Genomic DNA, 13,608 nt, shown 5'->3' with positions numbered 1-13,608 from the left:
AATGAAAAATAGTTTTATAATTAAAATAATAACAAAAGAAGGAACAAGGATAACCTCAGCTCTTGATTGGATCCAGTGGGGAATATTGTAAATAAAGATATTGAAGGTGTTGAGGTACGTAATACCTTTGTTGCCTCAGTTTTCAACAAGAGGACAGATTGTCCTCAGGACAAGTGTTTTCCTGAGCCAGTAGATGAGGACAGGGATCAGAACAGACCCCCTGTAAACCAGGAGGAATCAGCTGGGGACCTGCTGAGCTACTCAGATGCTCACAGGTGTCTCTGGCACCAGATGGGATCCATTCTAGGGAGATGAGGGAACTGGTGGATGAGCTCCCCAAGCTGCTCTCCATCATTTACCATCAGTCCTGCCTCACTAGGGAGGTCCCAGAGGACTGGAGGTGCCAATGTGAGCCCATCCCCAAGAAGGGCTGGAAGGAGGATCTGGGGAACTCCAGGCCTGTCAGCCTGACCTCAGTGCCCAGCAAGGTGATGGAACAGATCACCCTGAGAGCCATCACAGGGCACCTACAGGATGGCTGAGGGATCAGAGCCAGCCAGCGTGGATTTCAATATCTGCATTGATGATCTGGATGAGGGCATTGAGTGCACCATCAGCAAATGTGCAGATGGCACCAAGCTGGGTGTGAGTGTGGATCTGCTGGAGAGTAGGAGGGTCTGCAAAGTGACCTGGACAGGCTGGATCCAGGGCCCAAATCCACCAAGGTGAGGTTAACAAGACCAGGTGCAGGGTCCTCCACTTTGGCCACAACAACCGCTGCAGTGCTCCAGGCTGGGGACAGAGTGGCTGGGCAGTGTCCAGGCAGGAAGGGACCTGGGGATATGGACATGAGCCAGCAGTGTGTCCAGGTGGCCAAGAGGCCAATGGCTCCTGGCCTGGATCAGAAACTGTGTGGCCAGCAGGACCAGGGCAGTGATTTTTCCCCTGTGCTCAGCAGTGGTTGGGCAGCACCTCGAGTGTTGTGTCCACTTCTGGGCTTCTGAATTTCGGAAGGACATGGAGGGGCTGGAACATGTGCAGAGCAGGGTAACAAGGCTGGTTAGGGGTCTGGAACACAAGTGCTATGAGGAGCAGCTGAGGGAGCTGGGGATGTTTATCCTGGAGATAATTAGACTGAGGGGTGACTTTATCACTCTCTACAACTTCCTGAAAGGTGGTTGTGACCAGGTGGGGGTTGGTCTTTTTCACCAGGCAATGGCTGTCAGAATGAGAGGACTGTTATAAGCTGTGCCAAGGGAAATATAGGTTGGATATTAGGAAAAATTTTTTACAGAAAGAGTGATAAAGTACTGGATTATCTGCACAGGGGTTGGTGGAGACACCATCCCTGGATGTGTTTAAAAAAAGATGGGATATGACACTCGTTGCCATATTAAAATTTTAGTCAGGGGTTGGATTTGATGATCTTGTTCTTCTAACCTAATGAATCTGTGATTCTGTGAATTCTCAGAGTCTTTCAGCTGAAGTCTCTGTCCCTGTCCTTTTCCTGGGTTTCTGTTGCAGATGGAAGCAGCTGATGCCATTCTCACCTTTAACCCCTAATTTGAATGCAGACAGATGTTCCCAGGTGTGATAAGCAGGTGTTGCTCAATGTTTATGTGGAATTTTTGTATCCTCATGGCACCAAGGACACCCTTATGGAACTGTGTAACCTCATGGAATCAAAAAGCCATTTAGAAATTGGGGTGGGAAGGTACCAAGGAGATCACTGAGATACTGCAGATCCAAGGAGACCATGGTGACTCCACGGAAACTCATGGATCTATGGGTATTGTGACACAGCAGGGCCTTGTGGCTCTACCAAACCTCATGGAACGAAGGTGACATTTTGGGACTGCAGAACCTTATGGAACCAAGGGGACCACAGTGACACTGTGGGCTCCATGTAACCAAGGGGCCATGGTGACACTGTGGAGCCTCACTGACCAATGGTGCATTGTGACACTGCAGGGCAGTATGGAATCATGGAGACAACTGTGACATTACACAGTGCCATGGAACCAAGGAACAAAGGAGACCATTGTGACACTCCAAGACTCCATGGAACTAAGGATTCATGTAACAGTGTGGGACACATGGAACTGAGGGTCCATTGTCACACTGGGGACTCATGGAATTATAGAGACCTTTGTGACACTGCAGGGCTTCATGGAATGAAGGGACAGTTGTGACACTGTGGGGCCTCATGGAGCCAAGGAGAGCATTGTGACACTGTAGGGTACCGTGGAACAAGGAGGCAACTGTGACACTGCGGGGCTTTGTGGAACCCAGGTGGTCATGTGACACTTGCTTGGCCTTATGGAACCAAAGAGAACATTGTGACACTGAACCTAATGGGATTGTTGCAAATGATACAACTTTTAGAGGTTTTTTAATGTAACTTCGGTCAGGGGTTTGTTTGCCTTTGCCCAGGAGGAGGGGAATTGAAGTTTCTCTTCAAAAAACTGTTCATTGAGGATGGGTGAGGCCTGATAAGTTCAACATCTACAGACTGGGAGTAACCCAGAAGATACGCAAGAGGTAAATGACCATTAAAGAAAATAACCCCCAGTGTGGTTGAAGACACCTGGTCTGGGAAAAGATTGGTAAGACAATCAAAGAATGAGGGCTTAATTCACATCAAAGGCAAAGGGATCAGTAGCCAACAGGAGATCAAATACTAAGAACTGTGCAATTTAGATAAATTAATTTCTTCAATGAAGCGTTTTTGGGCAATCCCGGCCTCCAATTCTTTCCTCCAAGGAGTCCATGAGGATTCTGGGGTGGGAATAGACCTCAGTGGGACCCATTAATGCTTTGAGAAATTTGTTTTTTGCTTATGACTTGGACTCCTGGAAAGGTTTGTGCAATCTCCTCTCACATCCTGATGTTCCAGGGCTCAGCACCAAATGTACCACGGGGCTCATTGGGATCAAGCAAGTCCTTACAAACCATGGCTCTGCCTTGATTTCCCTTTGCTCTGGTGCCATTCATCAGGAAGGCTTCCTACTATCATTATGGAGAAATAATTCAAACATCTTCTTAACTCTTTAATAATTTATTATTATTTTAAAGGGTGTGTTTTATTACTGTTCTCTTTAGAGCAGAGGAGATTGCAGCATTCTGTGATTGATATTGATCCAGGGTCTCTCCTCAGGAGGTCTGGCCTGCTCAGAGAAGCTGTGCCTTGAGGTCTGACCCAGTGTGGACAACCTTATTGCACATTCTCCAGCTTCATCCTGTCATCACTCACCTGGAACCTGCTTTGCTTGGAGAACTGGCTAGACTCAGGAAAAAGGGGTTTTCCTGGTTCTTTTGAAGCAATCTGAAAGTCCTAACTTTCCCCACTGAAAACAGACACACTATTCAGGTGTGGAGTTTTCCTTTCCCCAAGGCTGAACTCTGCAAGCAATGTTTGAGACCTTTGCGCTCCTTGGTTCCCTGAGGCCTTGCAGTGTCACAATGGCCCCTTGGTACAAAGAGGTTCCGTGCTGTCACAATGAAGATTTGGATCCATGGGGTCCCACGGGGTCACAATGCTCTTTTAGGTTCCATGAGGCCTTGATCTGTCACAATGGACTTTTGGTTCCATGAGGTTCATTGGTGTCACCATGGTCTCCTTGGTTCCATGAGGCATCACAATGTCACAACGCACCCTTGGTTCCATGAGGTTCCTGCAGCAGGACTTCCCCTGTGGCACAGCAGAGCTCATCTCTTCTGTCCATCAGCTGGGCCATAATTCAGGGCATCTTCCCCCTCTCAGGAACTGCTGAGATAACCCAGGCTGGACATCAGTCCTGTCCTGAGTTCTCTCTGGTGCCAGGGAGGTGGAATTCCCAGCTGACCATAAACAGCTTGCCTTGAGAGCAGACTGAAGGGAGAGAAGCCTTGAATTTCTGAGTGACTCACACTTCACTTTGTAAACTATGAAAGCCACACAAAACTTTCACAAAGCAAAAGTCTTCTGCATAGTCCCTGCAAAAGGATAGGGCTTATCTGCCAAGTCTGGATGCATCTTTATGCTTACTTTTCTGGAATGTGAGTGAAAGGGCTCCATGTGTACTCCCTCATCAATTTGTTGGTAAGTTACATTGACTCCCTATCTCTGCTATTTCTTCACTACCTGTAATATGTTAACTTTATTGTGCTCAGTGTTTCTATCTACCTGCACTTCTTTTGTTTATCCTGTGCAGTAAGTAGTCAATTTAAAGTCTCTTGTCTGTTAATCTTGAGTCCATTCAGCAAATAATTTCTTTTATAATATACCTAATTTTCTATTCTTAAGAACTTAGTAGAAAAAGCAATTTGAAGTGCGGGTCGCCAGAAACAGAGCTACTGCCAGAAACCTGGGCATAAGGCAGGACTTGTCTAAGCTTTCACTACATTTGTAAAAACATATTACATTAAAAAAATGAGAGAAGACTTTTTTCCCTTTTTTTTTTTCCTCTTTATGCGCTGATATCAACAATTTCAATTTGGTTGATCTTGAGCACCTCCTAATGTAGTCAGAATAGATATGAAAATCAGGACCCTTTATGGCTGACCATCAATCTTACTTTGTCCCTACCCCAACCCCACCATTTCCGTTATCCAACCCCTGGCACTCAGAGCAGTCCTGTGCAAATCTGAGCTTCCTCCAGCCCAGGCTGTACGTGCAGCTTTCAGCTCCTTGGCACCAACTCCCAACTCCCAACCTGCTTTCCTTGGAGACGTAACTGCTCAAGACACAGAGGGATCTTCATTTATTGTCAGCAAAAAGAACCAAGGGAAGGCACAGCTCCATAAAAACCAAAAGTCATTCCTCTATTGCATATTACATCCACTTTCACAGCAGACAGTCTCAGACCAATTGAAAACTCATTCTGTGCCCAGCACAGATCCCAGGATGCCCCAAACCCACCCTGCCTCGATTCTGCCCAGATTTGCTCTTTGCACACATGAGACACGCTGAAGTCACGAGTTCCTTCCATGCCCAGAGGAAGGAAAATTGAAAGTGGCTGAAGAGCTCTCTTGTGCACAGCTACAGCTGCACTAATGCCAATATTCTGGGCTCACAGGAACTTGATCCAACAGCCTCTGCTCCTGCCTGGCATTGCCAGGTTGGCAAGAGGAGCCCCTCAGCCTTCCCTGCTCTTGGCTGGACAAGCCCAGCTCCCTCAGCATCTCTGCACAGCCAAAGGGCTCCAGCCCCACCTTGGAGGCCCTTCCCTCGCCCTACTCCAGCTGCCAGACATCATTCCTGCTTTGGGGAACCCAAACCAGGCCCCAGTGATCTGGATAATCCACGTCCTTGATGTCCTGGTCACACAGCCCTGGCCCCTTTTCCCCGTGTCATGCTCTGGGGTTGATTTGTGGAACATCCTTGGGGGAGGCTGTGGCTCCAGGTGGAGCAGGGAGATACAGAGGGACAGGGGACCCTGCTGGGCATGAACAGCATTGGACTTGTCTGGGGAAACTGTGAGGGGGGCTGGGGCAGAGTGACCAACCCAGTGACCTTACACAGCCCAGGTGATGATGTAAAGACAGCCTACGATGTCGTAGCTGCTTGATGACCTCACAAAACCCACTCTGTGTTGTCATAGCCCACTCTGTGACCTCATGTTACCAGACGATAAATTGCCCACCCTACGTGAAACAACACAATGCTTGTTCTCCAAAACCACTCGCCTCTGGAAACCACACAATACCTGTTGTGTAAGAAGGGGAACTGGAATTCACCAGCCTCAGTGTCCTGCCAACCCAGCCAGGCTGACTGGAACATTGGGGGTCCACGACCACCAGGAAACACTAGAGAGACCCCCAGGACAGAAGAACACTCCCAAGGAGAGCTCTGTCTCCTGCTGTTCACAAACAGAGATGGGCTGGTGGGAGATGCGGTGGTCAGTGGCTTCCTGGGGTACAGTAACCATGAAATATTAGAGTTTTTATTATTCTGTGAAAGAAGTAGAGGCATCAACAAAAGTTCTACCCTGCAATAATGGAGAGAAGACTTTGGCCTATTGAGATGTAGATTTGTGCAGAGAGTGCCAAATCAGGTATTGAATTTTTTAAGGGATACCATCCTTAAAAACAAAAGGAGTTCAGGAATGATGGACACACTGCAAGAAAGAAATTTTGAAGGAGAAGGAGCAGCCTGTCCCTGTGTGCCAAAAGTGAGGAAAATGACTGGCCTGGCTGTGCATGGAGCTTTTTCCAAGAACACAGGGAAAAAAGAGGTTGCATCATCTTTGGATAGAGGGACAGGAAACTCAGGAAATATTTAAGGCTGTCGCTCTGTCATGCAGAAAGAAAATTAGAGAGGTGAAAGCTCCGTTACGACTTAAACTGGCCACCTGTGTGAAGGATAACAAAAATTATTTTTTCAATACAATATTGGCAATAGTGGGGTAAGGACAACCTACATCCCTTATTGCTTATTCCCTTTCATATTTTCAAAAATAAAGCAGGTTGTCCTCAGGGCAAATGTTCTGCTGAGCTGGTAGATGGGGCAGGGAGCAGAACAGACCCCTGTAATTCAAGAGAAAGCAGCTGCTGACCTACCGAACCACTCAGGTGCTCACAGGTCTCTATGAAGCACTTGATATTTCTACTAGGGGGATGAGGGAGCTGCTGGGAGGTGCTCTCCTGTCACCATACATGCTAGGAGTTGTGTATATTAATAAACAAGACTTCTCCAGCTATAAGGCTAAAGAAGCATTTCATTGAAAGTCAGGAAACATATTTATAGTGTGGTTCTGCAAGTCTCGAACAGACAGCAGTCCATTGGAAAACAGAAGAAAACAAATCCTGTCACAAATTGTGAGAACTGTTTCTCAGTCAACACCAGGTGCTAATCTTTATTATTAATTCCTTTCTGTTTTCCCAAATGTTGTCATCCTGGGAAAGGCTTAGGCCGGAGCTGAGAAACTGTCTCAGCATGGGAAACGTTTCCCAGAATGAGAAAGAGAAAAAGAGCTTCGAGCCTGAAAAGGCCTAGCAAATTTTGCCTGGGCCTTCAATGGTGTCCACACTCTCCATCATTTCTCATCAGTCCTGCCTCATCAGGGAGGTTCCAAAAGACTGGAGGTGCAAATGTGACTCCATCCCCAAGAAGGGCTGGAAGGAGAATCTAGGGAAATCCAGGCCTGTCTGCCTGACCTTGTTACCCAGGTCCTGCATTTCAGACACAATGACCCCTGCATCATTTCAGGCTGGGGACAGAGTGGCTGGATATCAGCCAGGCAGAAAGGGACCCGGCAGCAGTGATGGACAGCAGGCTGGACATGAACCAGCAGTATGTGCAGATGACCAAGAAAGCCAATGGCTCCTGGCCTGGATCAGGAATGGTGTGGCCAGCAGCAGCAGGGCAGTGATTCTTCCCCTGTGCTCAGCACTGGTTAGGCAGCACCTCGAGTACTGTGTCCAGTTCTGGACCCCCCAATTTAGGAAGGACATGGAGGGGCTGGAGTGTGTCCAGAGAAGTGCAAAAAGGCTGGTGAGGGGTGGGGAACACAAGTGTTGTGAGGAGTGGCTGAGGGAGCTGGTGTTGTTTATCCCAGAGAAGAGGAATCTCAGGGAGACAAGGTGGTGTAAGGACACAGGTTGGACTTGATGATCTCCAAGGTCTTTTCCAACCTTGCTGACTCTGTGATTCTCTGAAACCATCCATGGAGCAGCTGCAGGATGAGCCCTGGGCCTTCTCTTCAGAAGGTTCAGCAGCCCAGGTCCCTCACCTTCTCCACAGAGTCCCAAAGCCCATCCTGTCAGTCCTGCAGAGCCATTCCAGCCCCTCCTCACTGCCCAGAACAGGGAGCCCCACACCCAGACACAGCAGCCCAGATGTGCCCCCCTGGCCTGTGGTGCCTCTGGCAAGGGAGCAGCACGAGGCACTGCAGGACCCTGCAGACAATTCCTGAAGCACTTGTAGGATGATCCTGCAGCACAAGGGATATTCCCATGGTGCCAAATCAGGAACTGAAATGGGAAGTGCAGCCATAGACGAATGGGAAAATAGGTATGGGCTGTTTACAGGGGAGGGGACACGGATGGGCAAGAGGCGTAAATGTGGATGAGAAAGGAAGAAAGAAAGCAAAAGTGAAGCAGAGGAAATGCTCAGGGCTGTGTGGGGGTGGGTAAAACGCAGCTGTGGCTCTGAGCAACAGTGTCTGCAGTGGGACAGGAAACTCACAGCTCATGGGAACAAACTTTGTGGCTGACTGCATAGGTCACGACAAACCTGAGTGTTTTTCCTGGTGTCCCCCAGACCTTGCTGGCCCCAGAGGCTGATGGCATTTGTGCTCACTAAGTTCCATCTCCCCACAGCAGCACCATGGGGGTGCTGATGCCTGCTCTGTGCAGTGCAAACAGGGGCTCCTGAGCCAGTGCTGCCGTGTCTGTGCCTGCAAGGATGTGGCACCTGTGTGAGCTGGGGGAGAGGCCAGGGCTGCAGAGGGGGGATGTTGTTGGCAGCTGCATGAGGACACCCTGGGATGCTGCCCTGGGCTGTCCAGCACAGTGGGGATGGATCAGCCCCTGCTCTGCTGCTCCTTGCCAGGGTCTCCCCCTTGCAGGGGCCTTGCAGAGCACCAGCCATGCTGTTTGCCCCCAGCCTGCCCACAGCCAACTTGGGGCTGCTCACAGGGTTTTCTCTGCTCAGCATTGGCCTGGACAAATGTTGTGAAGAGAGCCTGGCCAAGGAGCCTGGAGCCCCCAGGCCCTGGGGCATCAGCGCTGCCCCAGCAGTGCCCATGGCCTGTCCCTGCTGCAGCCCCGGCACTGCCACCCCCAGGGCTGTGCCCAGCCCTGAGAGCACTCAGGCCCTGCAGCAACATGAGGAGCAGGAGGGCAGCAGAGCAGTGGCACGGGAGCAGCACTGGCAGCACCAAATGCTGCTGCTGCTGGGCACAGCTCCTGTGCCAGCACTAATCTGCCCCAGTTCTGCACACAGGCATTGCTGCTGCAGCTCCAGAGAAGGGAACATATTGGGGAACTCTGGTGAAAACTTTCCTTGGAGATCCTTTAGTACATTTATGGCCCCTGAGAGCACAGGGTCTCATGGACACAGTCTCTGGCCTCAGGGAATATGGAGAGAAACAAAAGGATAATGGCAAAATAATGACATTTTTTAATGGAATATAATAGAAAAGCAGAACAACAGAAATAAACTCCAAAACCAAAACAACAAGAACTATGAAAAACAATTTTTATTTCAAGTGATTTGCAGAAATTTGCCAGCAGTTCAATGTTCCTAAAATCATTGTGTCATCAGTCTCCACATTGCAGCCTTGAGATCCTGATTCCTCAGGCTGTAGATGAGGGGGTTCAGAGCTGGAGGCACCACTGAGTACAGAATTGACAGGGCCAGGTCTAGGGATGGGGAGGAGACAGAAGGGGGCTTCAGGTAGGCTAATGCGCCAGTGCTGACGAACATGGAGACCACAGCCAGGTGAGGAAGGCAGGTGGAAAAGGCTTTGTGCCGTCCCTGCTCAGAGGGGATCCTCAGCACAACCCTGAAGATCTGCACATAGGAGAAAACAATAAACACAAAACAACCAAATGATAAACAGATACTAACAGCAAGAAGCCCAAATTCCCTGAGGTAGGATTTGGAGCAGGAGAGTTTGAGGATATGTGGGATTTCACAGAAGAACTGGCCCAGGACATTGCCATGGCACAGGGGAAAGGAAAATGTATTGGCTGAGTGCAGCAGAGCATTGAGAAAGCCACTGGCCCAGGCAGCTGCTGCCATGTGGGCACAAGCTCTGCTGCCCAGGAGGGTCCCGTAGTGCAGGGGTTTGCAGATGGACACGTAGCGGTCGTAGCACATGATGGTCAGGAGGGAAAGCTCTGTTGAAATGAAAAACACAAAGAAAAAAAGCTGGATGACACACCCTGCATAGGAGATGTTCCTGGTGTCCCAGAGGGAATTGTGCATGGCTTTGGGCACAGTGGTGCAGATGGAGCCCAGGTCAGTGAGGGCCAGGTTGAGCAGGAAGAAGAACATGGGGGTGTGGAGGTGGTGGCTGCAGGCTACGGCGCTGATGATGAGGCCGTTGGCCAGGAGGGCAGCCAGGGAGATGCCCAGGAAGAGGCAGAAGTGCAGGAGCTGCAGCTGCCGCGTGTCTGCCAATGGCAGCAGGAGGAAGTGGCTGATGGAGCTGCTATTGGACATCGCTGCACTCTGGGAATTCTGACTTGTTGAAAGAAGATTTTGACAAGGTGGGAACAAATTATTTGAGCCAATTCTAAAGAAAATATTCTTTAGAATCCTTTCAAATTATCTTCTCATACTTTGGTTGTAATTTGTAAAAGTTTTTCATTTTTTAGTTTTTGGTTTTGCTGCTGAGTTGCTGGCTCAAATTCATCATTTCTCTGAGCCAGAGATTTAGGATCCCTTTTGGATAATAGGCCTCCCTGTGCCCCTGTGTTGTCAGACCTGCTGGTCCTACACATCTGCTTTTTGCTCATTACCTCCTGCTTTTACAAAGTTCTCACACATAAAATTTTCTTTAAAAAAACTTTTTCAGATTCCAGTTTCAAAACGAATCTCTCTAAACCCCCACCTTTTTTCCTCTGCAGATGGACAGGGAGGGATATTCAGGACTGGTGTGGCTCTCTAATGCCTGATGCTCTGCCTACTGGGAGCTATTTCTCTGCAACCAAAGCTTCTCCCTGCCAGTACTCCCAGAGCCCAGTCCCGCCCTGGGGGCTCTGCTCTGCCTTGCACACCTCTTCCAGCACAGGGCACTGCCCAGGGACATCTCCAGGCCAGAGCCTTATGGGCAGCTCAGACAAACTGAGATGCTGCAAGCCAAGGTGCTGCTGCTGCTGTCTGTAGGCACAGGAGGGTGAGGAGGCACTTTGTGATGGACATCTAAGGCAGATCTGCTGATGCCCAGTGGGACAGTGCAGGAGTCTCAGTGACACAGACACACGTGACATCCCCTTTCCCTTGCCTTGAGGAGAAAACTGAGAGCAGCCCTGGCCATGCAGCACCATCTCCACAGCAGGAGGAATCTGCCCTGATGGGGTCACCCCTTCCACCTCTGTCTTCTTCACACAGTCCATACAGAGCTGCCAGGTAGGCTGAGAGCTGTCCCTGGCAGGTGGCAAATGTCCTGGGCTGGCCAAGAGCTCTGAGGGCTGCAGGAGCTGCTCTGCAGGACAGCCCTGGGCAGCCCTGGCTGCAGCCCCAGCTTCAGCCCCTGCAGCCGTCCCTGGCAGCAGGAGCCATCCTGCCCTGTCCCTCTGACAGTGCCCAGGGTAGCTCTGCTCTGCAGCACATCCTCCTTCTCCTCCTCCTCCTCTTCCTCTTCCTCCTCTTCCTCCTCCTCCTCCTCCTCCTCCTCCTCCTCCTCCTCCTTCTCCTCCTACTTCTCTTCCTCCTGCTCCTGTGCCTCAGGAAACTGGCAGAGTCCTCCTGACACATGTGCTGGCTCTAGTAGATCCCTCCAGGAGCACAGGGGACATTGCCCTGCACCCACACACTCACCATGTCCAGGGCTATGAAGATGTTCCCCCAAGTGAAGTCTCAGCTCAATCTCTTCCCAATCCTGGTTGCCTTTAGCCTGTCTGTGCCTGGCTCCTGTCCCCTCAGTGCCTGCAGGCAGTGCCCTCAGCCCTGCTGGGCTGGGAGAGGAGCTGCTCCTCATCAGAAATGTCTTTTTGAAGCTTTTCCTGGTTGAGCCTGGGAGCTGCCTCTGTGCCAGGAGACGAGCCCAGCTCAGCAGCACAGACACAGCACGAAGATTTTAATGACCCTCACAGGGATTTAGTGCTGTTTACGTTATATTAAGTCCCTCAGTGTGTTAAAGAAACTTCTCAAGAGTTCAAAATTTAATTGGAAGACCAATTTTCCTGAAGTTTTAATGGATTGTGCTGAGGGATATGTCTGTGAAAGTTGATCAAACTTTGCTATTTTTCAGTGCCCTCATACCCTACTAACTCTGTCCAGTGTGTCAAAATACAGGCTAAAGGACTAGCCTTAGAAATCTCCTTGCTTTCTCTAGTACTCATTACCTCCTCCTTCTTGTCTTATCCTGTTTCCTCCCAAATCTCTCTCCACACAGCCGCACTGTCCTTTCCGAATCTTTCTCCCACACACATGCCTGAGTTGCAGGTATTGAATGTGATTTGCCGCACACAAACTTGAGGATCTTACATTCAAAATCAGCTTGGTTAGGATGTCTAGATTTACACTGAGGGCATAGACCTTGCTGTCTCTCAGAGGAACAATAACAATGTTTTTCACAAATCTTGCACTGTAAGAATAACCATGCAGAGTGCCAACTTCTAGAAGCCCCAAAAGCCTCATAACACCCACAAAAGCAAGCTATTCCTCTTCTCTCTTGAGTGTCCAGACCCTCTTGTGCAGACTCTTCCCAGTCCAAAGCTACCAACCTCCCTGCTGAAGTTCGATATATTCCATCCAGTTAACAACACAGAAAACACAGGAAAAATTACCAGTTTGCTGCAATTGCAACTTTTGTCACAAGGTGGCAATATTACTACAAAATACACAATGACCAGTGGCAGCAGGGGACCGGTTAAGCCCGAACATCCAGTGTTACAGGGAATACCGTCCCCCTTAAACAGGATTTCCCCACACACAACCTGATTCCAAAAGTCAAAATCACTGCAGGGAAGGGTATCTCTTTATTAAGGGAGAAAGCATCCACCTCTTGTCAACACAGCACACAGTATGCAGCAATTTTAAACGATCACCTAATCGCTTTGTTCTTCTCCAGCCCTTTCAGTTGCCCAAAACAAAAACACAGATCCAAGTTTCCGCTTGCTTCTTCCCAAGTACATCTCACCAATCACACAAACAGTCATTCACAGAGGCAGGACCCAATCAAAATAATGATTAAAATAGCAGCAATGAACAAGGATTTGCCCAGTTCACCCAAAGAACTGCTGGTGGATCTCCCCAACAGAACAAACCCTTTCTGTGGCCACTGCACCCTCCCGATGATTGCAAGAAAAACTGCCCAGGCTTGCGCTGAGTACAGAACGTCTTCTGCATCTTGCCAGCTGCCTTTTAGCCATGTGTAGGCCTGACAGGCATACACATCATTTTAAACATACCATTTTGTCTTCAGTCCAACAACATCTCTGTCTCCATGATAAGCAGCTGGGGATCGGAGGTCCCTCCAGGAAGGTCCCAGAGACATCCATAGCCCAGGTTGTTCTTGCAGCCAAACAGAGTTTCTCATGGCAAACTCACCAACTGATAAAGAAAAAAAGGAATCTCCAGCCAGTTTAAGTTAGAAATTAGTGTATTTATTACAATGCTGGGAAAGCCCAGGAGAAATCTCCTACAAGGATGTGCAAAATACCCAGGGCTCTTGCCTTATTTTTTCCGTCAAAATCGTACATATTCATTCAGTTACCCAATATGCCTATAGATATGAATTACCTAACACCCCATACCCTCACTTTGTATTAAAATTAGCTCAAAGTTCTTTTGCACAGTCCTTGCGCAGTACTTTCCTTCAAATGGGTCAGTGGGTGTTTGAAATGGGTCAGAGGTCTCCTAATGATGAAGTCAGAGAGCCTTCCTTGCCTTCAGCTTTTCACCTTGGTCTTGTTCCTAGATTCTCAGGCCCTTTGACCGTAGTTCAAGTTCCC

The 13,608-nt window shown here is 49.2% G+C and overlaps 1 protein-coding gene across 1 annotated transcript; it reads right to left on the bottom strand.

Annotated features, from left to right (window-relative positions):
• Positions 1-9,232: 9,232 nt before the first annotated feature.
• On the bottom strand, positions 9,233-10,150 carry LOC306815316 (olfactory receptor 14J1-like; the record flags this gene model as incomplete). The annotated part of the gene is made up of 1 exon (XM_079331902.1): positions 9,233-10,150. One exon carries the CDS (start codon positions 10,148-10,150, stop codon positions 9,233-9,235), a length of 918 nt encoding a protein of 305 aa, XP_079188028.1.
• Between the last annotated feature and the right edge of the window lie 3,458 nt (positions 10,151-13,608).

The sequence above is a fragment of the Erithacus rubecula genome (assembly GCF_903797595.1).
Source record: "Erithacus rubecula genome assembly, contig: scaffold_114_arrow_ctg1, whole genome shotgun sequence".
NCBI classification, from domain to species: Eukaryota; Metazoa; Chordata; class Aves; order Passeriformes; family Muscicapidae; genus Erithacus; species Erithacus rubecula.
The sequence above is the reverse complement of the archived record's forward strand: the minus strand, read 5'-3'. Positions and strand labels throughout refer to the sequence as shown.